Source organism: Triticum aestivum, chromosome 3D (genome assembly GCF_018294505.1).
Source record: "Triticum aestivum cultivar Chinese Spring chromosome 3D, IWGSC CS RefSeq v2.1, whole genome shotgun sequence".
In the NCBI taxonomy this organism is placed as follows: Eukaryota; Viridiplantae; Streptophyta; class Magnoliopsida; order Poales; family Poaceae; genus Triticum; species Triticum aestivum.
In genome coordinates this window covers 7284153-7297497 of record NC_057802.1, presented here as the reverse complement: position 1 = coordinate 7297497, position 13345 = coordinate 7284153, and the positions used below count along the sequence as shown (strand labels likewise).

The 13345-nt window shown below is 53.5% G+C and overlaps 1 protein-coding gene across 2 annotated transcripts; it reads left to right on the top strand.

Moving 5' to 3' along the window:
• Positions 1–8829: 8829 nt before the first annotated feature.
• Positions 8830–12242, top strand: LOC123076829 (beta-1,2-xylosyltransferase XYXT1). Of its 2 annotated transcripts, XM_044498970.1 has the most exons (6): positions 8833–9215; positions 9348–9416; positions 9529–9612; positions 9742–9894; positions 10037–10282; positions 10811–12242. In XM_044498970.1, exons 1-6 carry the CDS (start codon positions 9026–9028, stop codon positions 11995–11997), a joined length of 1929 nt encoding a protein of 642 aa, XP_044354905.1. In that variant the 5' UTR covers positions 8833–9025; the 3' UTR covers positions 11998–12242. The 2 variants fall into 2 exon arrangements, with proteins under 2 accessions (XP_044354906.1, XP_044354905.1); XM_044498971.1 differs by lacking the exon at positions 9348–9416 and having other exon boundaries at positions 8830–9215.
• Positions 12243–13345: the final 1103 nt, after the last annotated feature.

Genomic DNA, 13345 nt, shown 5'->3' with positions numbered 1-13345 from the left:
TGCCCATCCTGTCCGCGTCTATTTAAAAATAAAGAGCAACGTTTCAAATGCCAAGCCCTAGTTCACGGCCCCAGTTCATCACGCCGGCAACAAAGCCAGCGGCCTACACGTCCACCGCCAGCATCGGCCAGCGGCCGGCAACACAGCCATCCTCCAAAATGAATAGTTGTCCTCGCCGGCAACACAGCCAGCAGCCGGCAACACAGCCGTCCTCCAAAATGAATGTTTTCTCGCCGGCACACTGCCAGCGGCCGGGCGGCACCCATGCCAGCCTCCAAAAAGAACAGCCACGCCGATCGGACGACCTAGTTCAGGCCTTCGGCGTCGAGCATCTCCTTCTGCCTGGCCTCGAACCAGGCCCTCGTCTTGTCGCTCATCTTCGACAAGTCCACGCTCATGATCGCAAGGGCCACCTCCTTCGCTTTGGTGGCAGCATTGGTGGCCTCGATGTCGAGCTGCCTCTGCCTGGCCTTGACGTTGTCGGCCTCGATGTCGAGCTGCCTTTGCCGGGCGGCCTCTTCCATGTCGAGCTGCCTTTGCCGGGCCGCCTCCTCCATGTCAATCTTCCTCTTCTTGGCCGCCTCCTCCATCTCAAGCTTCTTTCTTTGAAGGTCTAGGTATTGCTTCATTTGCTCGTCCTTGCTTTGCCGCTTCTTCTCGTCCCTCACATCCTTTTGAGACATCATGCCATGCAATGCCATGGATGAGGCATCACGTATGTCATCAACCTTGGAGTTGGTCTTGCCCCTCGCCCTCTTCAACGCCTCGCCATCTCCACCTCCGGCGAACTTGGCCGTCTTCAGTCCTCTCTTCCTTTGTAGTTCACGGTATTGGTCCTTGAACTTAGGGCAATTGTTGATGAGCGTCCAACAATGCGTAAGAGTGAATGGCTTGTCATTGTGCCGGGCCTTGAATGCCTCCAAAGATTGAAATGCCTACAACACATGATCAACAAGAAGTGAACATGGAAACATATACAAGGCCGAAGTCTCATGGCCGTAGCAAGGAAAGGGCTAGGAAGAGGAGAGCATACCGTGTCCCCAACGCCGAGACCACTCACGGGCCGTGCTTCAACGCTCTCAAATGCGGCTTGATACTTGTTGCACTCTTGTTGGATGAACAACCATCTCTTTTGAATCGAGCCGATGCCACGGTTGCTTGTAATTTGGTAGGGCTCGAACATCTTCCTTTTATGGAATGTTTTGTGGACTCTCGTCCAAAAAACAATGCCTTTTTGTTGTGCGCTGGTCCTCGGATCTTGGCTAATCTCCATCCAAGCTTGGCAAATCAACTTGTCCTCATCTTGTGTGTATGAACCCGTGCGAATGCTCTTCCTCTTCTTTTGTGCTTCCGCTCTTTGGGTCAGCTCATCTATGAACAATGGCGCGACACTAATATCAACGTCATTGCCTTCTTCTTCTTCTTCATCACCATCACCTTCGACATAGATGTCATCGTCTTCATGCCACGAGTCACCATGGTCGTAGTCTGCACGGTCGTCAGCCTCTTCATCGGGGACGTACTGGGCGCGGCCATCCTGACTTTGGATCTCCTCGGGGTCGTAGGCACGTCCGTGCCCAACCTCGAAGATCACGTTCTCCATGTACTGGTTGTAGAAGGGGTCGTCGACCGGTGCAGTTGCTGTTGGCATTCCGTCAAACAACACGCGGGGGGCCGGCATGGTGCCCGTGAACGGTGCCCGTGCTTGCTTGCTTTGCATCTCGACGGACGGCCGACCGCCGCTGCTGGACCCAGGCGTGACGTTAAGGTCGATGACGGCCGCGGGGCGCGGTGTCGACGGCGCGGACAAGCCAACGTCCGGCGACCCAGAGAAACGGGTGTGCCCGTCGTGCCTTGGCGGAAGAAAGCCGGGCGACATGGGCATGGTCCGCGACGTCGGCGACTGGCAGTGCGCAGGCCGGGCGACCGACGAGCCTGTGCTCGCCGGGCCGACGGCCCCTGTAGTGAAACCGGCCGGACGGCCCATGCCAAGCATGAGGAGGGCGTGCGCTTTGTTGACGATGTCCTCCTTCTCGTCGGCCGCGGCCTTGCACCGAGCGGCCTCCTTCGCATCGCGCTCGGCGGCGAACTTGGCCGCGGCGGCATTGACCTTGACGACCGCTCTCCAGCTCCTCTTCTTCGCCGCTTCCGCATCCAACCTGGCGATCTCCTCCGACGTGCACTCCGACCGCGGCTTCATTGTCGCCTTGGCCGCCTTCTTCTTCACCTTTCCGGGCGGGTCGACGGCCAGGCCACCGGAATTCGGCTGGGCGTCGGCCATGAACGGGGGAGAGAGGGGGGCGGCGGGAGGGACGTGGGAGGGTTTGAGGAAATGGCGCCAAATGGGGCGTGGGGGGTTTTGGTTTCTCCCACCGACAGGCGGGCCAGGGGAGGACAAGCGCGCGTGTCCCGCCAGTCCGCGCGCTGTCCGTTTCACCCCAAAACCGGCGCAAACTTGGGCCGGGGATGGGTCGAAAGCGGACACGATTTGTCCGTTTGCTCCCGCGCGCTGGGCCGCCCGGTTTGTCCCTTTTACCCCAAACGGACGGGGACGGACAGGATAGGGTCGCGCGGTGGAGTTGGCCTTACTCTTCATCGACGGCGGTTGCTATTCTGTTGTGATGGTCCTAAATCTGGGCCTGAAATGTTTTACTGCTTGTAGTGGTCGGCAGGTGCTCTACGGATCTGCGTGTAATTTTTGTTATTTCTGATGTTCGTAGTACTGTTATGATTGAAAATGAATAGATTAGAAGTTTTCTCAAAAAACACTCAACAAATACCCAATTAAGGCAGAATGATGGTACCCGCAATAAATATCCAGCATGTTGTTCAAGTTCAAACTTCCAAGCCGCGTAGCTTTTAGAAGACAAGGAAAAGAAGAAGAAAAGGCACGGCGCACGACAGATTAAATCGGGCGGAGTTTGGCTCTGGAGGCTCAGGTTTTATATATTCCAACAATGTCGTGTCCGGTTTGTGACCACTAGGACAGCACTTGCCTGATGCGAGCGAGTGATCGGATCAAGGCGATCGAGCCGCTTGTCACGGCCGATTTCGGGGGCTTCGGAGTTCCTGTTACTGTCGCCGTAACCAAGCATTCATGGTTCGGATCCTTGGCCGTGCTCTCCCCGGCCGCCCGAAACCCGTACCGACGCTTTTACTCACACACATCACATGGCCGGCCGGCGCGTGACACTGAGATGTATGGCGCTTTGGCTGATTGAGGCGAGTGTGCCAGTGTGTGTCAGTGAATTACGCCATGTGCTAGCACACCACGGCAGTCAGGTCAGGGATCAACTTTCTGTCAAACTTTGCTGCCAATTATTACCATTATTATATCTCACTTCACCCATCACACTCGGCAGAACCAGGTTCCAGGCCCCCTCCTGCTGCACTCGTTTCCTTCCACTGCCACCTCGTCACTCACTCCGGTGATCCTGTCACGTGCAGTTGCGGAGTTTCATGGGGCCAAATGGGGCGATTGCCTACTCTACGGCAATTCTTAAGTGTATCTTTAATTATTAGGCTTGAATATCAAAGATTTCTTAAAGTTCATGCGTGACTTATCTTCTTCGCCCCTCAACTCTAATTAGCACCCTCAATAATCTTCATCAAGCTCCGCCACTGGTCAAAGTGCGAAAATTCACCGACAACTAGCAAAGTCATGTAATACCAAATGCGTGTGTAGGCAAGGAAAGAAAACATAATGCAATGCAATCAAGATGTACAATTAGCAAACTACAATAATGATCATATCCGCACTATCCACATCACATGAGCGACAAGGCTATTCAACGGCAACGCCTTTACTACCGTACATGGATCACGCGACACATTCTACTCCGCGCCGCATGGGCACGCATCGTGCCGTGGTGTTGAGCGGCTTGGCACCGTCGGTCGGGGCGATCGGCCGGTCCACGTCTAAAATAGTAATCTAAACACACTTATGTAGTTATGTTTGTTTACGGAGGGAGTACTAGTGTACATTGAAGTGCATACGTACATTCGATCCTCCGTCAGTCACTCACACACTCAATCACCGACCGATACAGCATCATCAATGGACCTTGTAGCGCGGACAGACGGCGACGTCTTCTGCTTGTAGTTGTAGGATGCAGTCCAACAGCGGCGGTACGATTGCATGATGAAAATGGTACTACTGCTAATGCACGAGCCTAACCATTGTCGAGTAATTATGGAGAGGATAAATACGGGTTTGCGTCTACCTGTGATCAGCTATGTTCCAGCACTCCGAAGTCCATGCCATTCGATACCTCCTTGCCTCATTCACTGTATCTTCATAGAGTACTAGTACTTAGTACTTAGCGTGTGTGACGGGGCAACTAACCATCATTTGACGCTAATTTAATCCATCATCTTTGAGAGAAAAAAACACACATTGTTTATGCGCTGCCAGGAGCATTGACGGGGGGAGATGCTCTGAGCCGAAACGTGCACACGTCGTCCCACGCACACACACACATTGATGGTCCTGCACGCTTCTCCAAACAAAAAATGAAGGGATGGTGCAGATTTGTCGGCACGGACTTGTGACGCTTCCGATGCACTACATTAGGCTATCTTATACTGGTAATCCATCTCTGAGTTCAGGCTCAGCTGCACCCGCGTTGACGAAAAGAATCAAAACATATATTAAAAAAATTTAAAAAATTCTAATTTTTTTTTGTGTGATAGACAATTTGATGCGTGAGGTCTCGGCAAAAAAGACAAATTCAGGGTCTGTAAAAACGTATACTGTTCATGCACTATTTTAACCCGATTTGTCTTTTTTGCTGAGTGCTTCTTAGAAGTCTAAATGACCTAAAATTTGGAGCGGTACTCACGTGATAAATTGTCCACCATGCAAAAAAAATTGGGAATTTTCTAATTTGTTTTGAATTTTTGTGATTTTTTTTCTGAGCCGGTGCAGATGAGTCTGGACATCGAAACGCTGAGCTCGCATTTTTATGCATGTATAGTTTTTTACTCCTATTTTCTGTAGAGTAAAATACTCATACTTTCTGGTTAAAATAATTACAATCCTCCCCAGATATTCGTCTCTGGTCTGCCCTTTACCCTCCCGAGGAGAAAATAACAAACATTTTATCCAAACTTGGACCGGCATCTTCTCTGGTGCACGCCACAGTTGACCACGGAAAGAGAGGACGTGCTGTCGTGTCGCTAGCGCCTGTAGACGCGGTAACGGATGTGATGACGTTTGTTCTTTACCTTGTGCCGATTTAATGTGAGCTTCCCATATCACTGATAATCAGATATACGACCCCGCCAAAAAAAAACTAATACGATAGTATATGAATCTGAGCTTCCATATGATTGATTATTTGAAAAGAAAAAGGATTCCTACTGTTGAAAAATTAATCAACGTGATTAATTCCCGAATATATGTCATGGCGAATGCGTTATTACCAGATGAATTGAACAACAAGTAAAACAACATTATGTGAGTAACGACCACGATAAAATAGTAGATCATATTCAATTTGTAGATGAAGCCGTCGTGGCTGGTGCTGTGACAATGTTGTTGGCGACGATATCGGCAAAGACCGACCGAGACGGAAAACAACGAAAACAGCGGTGTGAGGCATCGCTTGACACGGAAGGAAGGCGGCCCATGGTGAAGAACACACTCAAACGCCCGAGGTGCTTCCAAAAACATATCTCGCCCTTTTCTTATGCCGGCTCTCAAGAGCGAGAGGTTTTGGAGAACTGTCATTCTATTCGTCGGTGTACACACGCGCTTGGGGTAGAGTAGGCTACGAGGACAGCGCAACGACGAGAAAAAGCAAAAGACCTAGCTCCATTTGATGTATCTTTGGTGGTGAGAACCAAATGGTTTCGTGTCGTGATCATGTTGTAAATCGATTAAGTTTCCAGCTAAAAAACTTAACGACCAAGAAACTAGAAAATAAGCATCGAATCGAAACCCGTGCGCTTGTAAGGTCACTGTCTGATTCAACGGCCCACTCACGTGCATATAACACATCTGCGCCCTTCTCCTCAACGAGAAGGTGGGTGGGGAAACCGCGCCTGTTGCGACGAGTGGCGGATCTCAAGCCCGAGGGCGGCCTCCCAGGATCTCATCGTGGCGGGAGCGGTGAGTGTTGTGGTGGCAAGGGCGGAGCTCGTTCTGGCCTGGAGGGCCATGCTCTGCTGCTTGTGACGCTCGCAGGTGAGCCCTTCATTGCGCGTAGGCGTGGTGTATCTTGTCGATAGGCAGAGCCCTTTTGTCTTCTTGGCTGGGACCCGGATGCAATACAAATGCAGATGCTCATGTACAGAAACATAAACTCAACTCTAGGAACAAATACGTACACCCCGTCCCGAGGAGCGGCTTTGATACTCGAAGTAAGCACGAAGGTCTTAGGTTGCCAAAGTCACCGCGCGTGCATTCATAGTCGGCGGGAACATCTTCTCCGAGCTAATGAAGATCGCCCAACAGTGCCAAGTTTAGAGCTTAAACCTGCATGACTGGTTTCATCAAGGAAGTTAATCATCCATCCATCGCAGCTAGGAGGACGTTTTTTTTTTGCGAATAAGCTAGGAGGACGTTCAATACACGTTGCCGTCACACTTCCACGTAGGGCCCTGCGACTTAATTAATCCCCTTGCACTCCCTGGCCGTGACGTAAAGCCAACAATTACGTACTCCCTTTGTCCGAAAATACTTATCGGAGGAATGAATGTATCTAGACGCAATTTAGTTTTAGATACACCCATTTTCTTCCATTTCTCCGACAAGTATTTCCAAACGGAGGGAGTACCACGCGGAGCAACATAACTGCAAGTGCGTATGCTTGGCACGAAGAATTGACTTCCGTCCAGAATCAAAATCTTTCGTCGTCTACATATGCAAGAACAAGTCGATTAATTTCTTGGGACGGCCGAACATGCGAGAAATGTGGCGTGCAAGTCGGGCATTGTTGGGCTGCTTCAAAACTAGCAGTAATTCATTGCTTGCTGATTACTACAGCTCCTTGTCTGAAATTTCTCCCTCCAGTTCGGCAGCCAAACTGATCACCGTCCTTGTGCGGCCGCCGACATGCCAGTCAACATGTGCAGTGCCAATCGCACCATCGCGCGCCGACGGTAGAAAAATTGATAGTCCACCGGCGACGTGGAGGGGGCGAGGCATACGCGCGTGCGTGGCGCCGGAACAAGGACGGCCGTCGCCATTAACACGAATTGATGCGCAAGTGCGACCAAGACAGGATTATTCCGGCCAGTTTCTGCCGGAATGGATGTGGCAACAACCACCGCACCGCATGGATCTCCATCCACATACAAGTACGCCGCCACACACGGGCGCATCGATACCTGTCGATCGTTTCCCTGGTTGCATCATTGTTCCTTACAGTACAGGCAGTAGTACAGTATTTTGGTATTCTGGTGTGATGATCTTGTTCGTCCTGGCTCTGTACGTACTGTAGGCACCCACCCACGCGGATCTTCTGCATCTGATCCGATTTGATTCTCCTCCATCCATCCATCCATTCCAGCGACGACCGGCCGGCTCTACCAACGCGTGTGGATGTACTGTCTGTCCGTTCCAAATTGGCATGGAAAATGTGGTTAGGAGAGCCAGGAGCGGTGGAGCGCCGTAGCACGTATTTCTCTTGAGATGTGCACGCAGTATTACTCACAAAGAGAAGAAATTCCCTCGATTCTGTTTCTGCTGCTAAATCAGTCTAGGAGCCCTTGTCCGTCAGAATTACTAAGGCAGAATGGTGATGGCATTTAAGCAGCAGGATTAGGAAGGAAGCCTCCTGGCACTAGTACGTGTCATTGGAAGTAGACGGAGAGCATTAACACTGCAGATCTTGGCAGCGGCAGTGATTAACACTCCCGAGTAATCAGTCGCTCGGTGAAGGCACGGGCGTTGCGTAAACTTGACTGAAGGCCCCCGATTCGTGGCGTGCGGTGCGGTGCACGGACGGGGACCCAAGCCATGTCGGTCGGAATTTTCTTTGCGGCCCAACAGCGGAGGGACAGGCACGGGAAGCGGGGAGGGCGCGGAAAGAGAGAGGCATCCGAATTTGTCTCAACCCGCTCATCTGGCGGGCCTCGCTCGCTCACTCACTTACCGGTCGTAACGCAGTAGCAGCCATCATGGAGCAAGTATTTCATCAGTGCTGAACTGCTGATCAGGAATGCGCGACGGGGTGGGTTGGGTTGGGTTGGGTCAGTCACGAGATGAACGCTGCGGCCATCTCTAATCTCAGTGCCGTGCCGTGCCGTGCGTGCGTGGAATCGTGAAGCCGCTCGTCGCTGCACCTGATCTCCGGATCGGATGAGTCATCCATGACGCAAGCAGTCCGAGGATCCAGCCAGCCAGCAGGAGAGCAGGCGCAGCGCACACGCAGCGTCGGTGCTCCTCCTTCCCTCCCTCCGGAACGGAATATCCAGCACAGCCCCAAGAAGATGAACCAATCAATCATGGAGCACACGTTCGCAGCAGTAGCAGTAGCAGCAGCCGCTCCTCACTCCGTCCCGGCCGTCACTTGGCCCGGTCAGCCATCTCTCTACTCTTTGCCGGAACAAAGAAAGAGCAGTGCGTACTAGTACAGCTTGATTGAAACGGGGAGGGGAGAAAGCCTCAATTTTTATTGTTTTTCTTTATGGCAAACACGGCAGCCACGAGTTACGGAGGGATTACTGGAGAAAGCCGCGTTGCGTTGCCATGCCTCGCTCCGCTGTCTCTTCTTCTCCTCGCTTTCTCACGCTCGGCTCGGCTCCCTCGACTTTACTGAATCTCCTGCTATTTACTGAAGTAAACAACGCGTCGCTCGCCCCACACCCGGTGCCGCTGTTTGCTCCGGCGCTGTCTGTAAGCACGTAAGGTCAGCCTCGCTCTCGCTACTAGTAGCTCAGAGATATATACGCGCTTCGCCCCTGCTCTGCTCCGCTCACCCTCCACCTCGACCTCGACACGACTCTCTCCCTCTCTCTCCAGCAGAGAGTCAGACAGAGCCGAGCGGAGCAACGCGGAGAGGAGAACAGAGCAAGGGCCATGGAGGGCGGTGGGGGCGGCAAGGCCATGGGCTACGCCCACCACCACGACACCGCCAGGCTGCTCAAGGCCTTCACCCGCACCGTCGAGCCGCGCAACTTCGGCATCGGCCTCGTCGCCGGCTTCCTCCTCGTCACCTGCGCATACTTCTCCACCGCCAGGTTCGACGCCATCCACATCGCGCCCCTCGGTAAGCCACGCCCCGCCCCTCCTCTTTTCCCTCCCTCCGCGCATCTGCATTCAGTTACTGCCTCCTCCCTCCCCTTGTCGTCCGCGGCTCTGATTGACGGACCAATCTCGATGTGTCTTTGTGCGTGCGCAGTCAGCCCCTCGGAGACCCGGATTGGCTCGTCGGCGAGCGCCGCCGCCGCCGGCTCCAAGAGCCAATTAGGTGCTTAATCCATCCCCCGCGCCAGCATTTCGCCCGAATCTGTCTTGCCAATCCACAAGTTTGACTCACTGACTGACGGCCTGTCTCTTCCCCCCCTTCTTCTTGTCTTCAGATTTGGGCGTGCCGGGGCAGGACGCGGCATTATCCAGTGAGGGGAGCAAGGCCGAGGTGCTGGACACGGACGGCGACGACAAAGGTAAGCCAGCAACTTCGTATGCGCCCGGCCAGACCATGGCGGTGGCTCCAGCTCTAGCTGCCTCGCACGCAATCCGGTGACAAAGACTGGTGTATTTTTTTTTAATCTCCCCGTTCCTTTTCGCTTTAGATTTGGTCCACGATGCGTCGCTGGCGGACACGAAGAAAGATGACACCTTTGCCAGGGACGGCGATGCCGCCGTGGAGGCCGGCAAGGACGATGACGCCGGCGGCGGCGCTCTTCTCCCTCCCCTGTCGGCCAACGGCACGCAGGAAGAGCAAGGTGAGCGAGAATCCAATCCACCAACCGCTTAGTAGATAAGATGAGATGCGACTTGGCATAATCTTTTTGTTCTTGGGGGAAAAGGGAGTTATTAGTTGTTGGATTTGACAAGCTGAGCTTTGTGGGTGTTGTGGTTGGTCAGGTGTTCTTGAGGACCAGGAGCTGCTGGTGCAGGATGCCATTGCCGCTGCTGCTAATTCTCCAAACAAGAGCTCCAGCAGCAGCAATGGCGGCTCACAACCCGTGGTTCAATCCGACCCGGCTACTCTTCCTGCTCCAGTCCAGCAGACTCCTCCTTCCATCCCAGTTCCAGAGGTCAAGCAGGAGGCCAAGGCTCCTCCAGCCCAGCAGATTGCCCTCGTCCCACAGCCTGTCAAGCAGCAGCCAGGTACTCATCTCATCCCATCTCATCTAGTACTAGTAATTCTTCTTCCATTTACTTGGTAAAAAAGGAACACCTCAAGCACTAGAGTTTGTTCTACTAGATCGGTCGTAGAACTAGCTTGAGCAATCAATCACTCGTCCTGTTGCAACATGCAGACACTTTTTTTTTTTTTTTACTTTTGGAGCTCCATTTCCCTATCCCAAAGAACTAGCTTGAGCAATCAATCAAGCACTAGAGTTTACCCATTGCGTCCTCTTCTCCAGCTTTCTTCAGAGGAGAGCAATGTGGGCATGCCTCGTCCCGTCCTACTATCTGACGACGGGAAAGCCCCATTTCTAGACCCCTCCTTTGCTTTGATCATTTCATTTCGTGGTCTCCTAGTGTAGTAGTGCTTGGTCCTACACGAATAATGTTCTTGAAAATATTTTCTTTGGCCGCTGTTTCACTTTTGTGTGCCAATCATTTTTCTGATCATTCATGGCCAACTAACTGAAGATCAACGTGTTTTTGTTGCGTGGAATTATTATGAAGGTTCAGAGGAGGTGGCGACGGCGGCGCCGAGGCGGGAGTGGAAGCCGCTGTGCGACATGACGTCGAACCGGCGCATCGACTGGTGCGAGCTGGACGGCGACGTGCGCGTCCACGGCGCCAGGGGCACGGTCACCCTGGTCGGCGCGCCGCGGGCCGAGGAGTGGCGCGTCCGGCCGTACCCGCGCAAGGTCGACCCCAACGCCATGCGCCACGTGACCAACATCACCGTGCGCTCCACCACGACTCTCCCCGGCGCCGCCGAGGAGGAGGAGTGCGCGATCAAGCACTCGGTGCCGGCGCTGCTCTTCTCGGACCGCGGGTACACGGGCAACTACTTCCACGCCTACACCGACGTGATCCTGCCGCTCTTCCTCACGGCGAAGCGGTACGGCGGGGAGGTGCAGTTCCTCGTCTCCGACATGCAGATGTGGTGGGTCGGCAAGTTCCTCCCGGTCTTCAAGAGCCTCTCCAACTACGACCTCGTCGACCTCGCCGCCGACAACCGCACCCGCTGCTTCCAGCACGTCCAGGTCGGCCTCACCTGCCACGCCGACTTCAGCATCGACCCGCTCCGCGCCCCCAACGGCTACTCCATGGTCGACTTCACCCGGCACATGCGCGGCGTCTACGGCCTCCCCCGCGGCCTGGCCGTGCCCGCCGCCGGCGCCAGGCCACGGCTCCTCCTCATCGCGCGCGCCAGCACGCGCCGGTTCGTGAACGCCGACGAGATCGTGCGCGCGGCCCAGAAGGTGGGGTTCGAGGTGGTGGTCTCCGAGGGCACGCACGAGGTGGCGCCGTTCGCGGAGCTGGCCAACACCTGCGACGCCATGCTGGGCGTGCACGGCGCCGGGCTCACCAACATGGTGTTCCTGCCCACGGGCGGGGTGGTGATCCAGGTGGTGCCGCTGGGCGGCCTCGAGTTCGTCGCCGGCTACTTCCGCACGCCGTCCAGGGACATGGGCCTGAGATACCTCGAGTACCGGATCGCGCCGGCGGAGAGCACGCTGACGGAGCAGTACCCGCCGGACCACCCGATATTCACCGACCCCGACGGCGTGAAGAGCAAGGGGTGGGACTCGCTCAAGCAGGTGTACCTCGACAAGCAGGACGTCCGGCTCGACCTCAAGCGCTTCCGGCCGCTGCTCAAGAAGGCCATCGCACACATCAGAGCGAACAAGCTCCAGTGAATCCATCACTTGATCTTCTTCTTCGACATTTTTTGCTCGATCTTTTTTACTTCTAGAAGTTATGATGATATACCAGTAGCAGTATGTATCTATAATATATGCCAGTGTATGTAGCAGTCTAGCAGATGCGATGAGATCGGCCGAAACAAAAAAGTTGTATGATATGGCAGGCATGGCGATCAGGTGTAGATGACATGGTGAGAGATGTTAGATGATGGATGGTTTTTTCGGAGGCATTTTCATCATTATTTGGCATTAGGAGCAACATAATTTTTTCTGTTGGTCTCGAGATGACACGATCGGTCACAAGCTAGCAAGAACAGACGTCATGGCATCCGTTACCGCTTCTGCTACACGCTTGCTACAGGACACCACGTCTTCTTGATCGGTCAACTGTGGCGTGTTCTACAGAAGATGCCAAACTTGGACAGGTTTTCTTTCTTGAAAAAAAAGGTCAATCGGCGACGAATCTCTCTCTCTCTGGGGTAGACCTCTTTAATTATTTTTAGCCATGGGCGTGTGACTTTGGAGTATTTTACCAAGATATTTTATACAGATAAAAAAGCAGATAAGTAAAGCCTACTGTATTGTGCATCCTCGGAGGCATGACAAGTCCGTGCCGACAAATCTGCACACTCACAGTTTTATTTTATTTTCAGCAGTGTGCAGGAGCATCACCGTGTATGCAATGGACGACGTGACAGCATGGCTCCTTCGATGATCGTGGATTAAATTAGTAGCGTCAAACGTGATTAGCCGCCCCATCACAAGCGCTATGTACGGCCAACTGAAAAATAGTGTTACACTTCTGTAATTATTAGCACATATCTCATGTAGTATACGTACCTCCGTAGGTCCGATTTAAGTTAACCGAGAAACTACTTCCGTAGCCCCTCTCCTCCTCGACGCCCCTACCAGTTTGACACATGTATTTTCTTCTTGTGATTTTGATGCTAGCAGGAGCGCGGAGCGAGTACGTGGCTCCTCCGTGCTGTGCCTGTGCTGCGAACGTGTGCGACCGACTAGAGGGACGGCTCCATAATTGATCGATGATGCTGTGTTGGATCCCAAGGAGCACCGACGCCGCGACGATGCCGGCGATCTCTCCATGTGGCCCCCATGGCTTGTGACGTCTGAACTGTACTTGGGTTGCATCATGGATGACTGACCAAGCACAGCAACCCGCTTGACGATTCTACGCGCACACGGTCGACTGAGCTCCGTCACGACTCGGTGCTCCAGTCAACCAAAAGACCGATTTGATGGAAAAGACTAGGCATCATGTTATACGTGCTAAACACTTCCCCTCACGTGTGGCTCCTTCAGGCCTAAACATGGATCGAAAGTG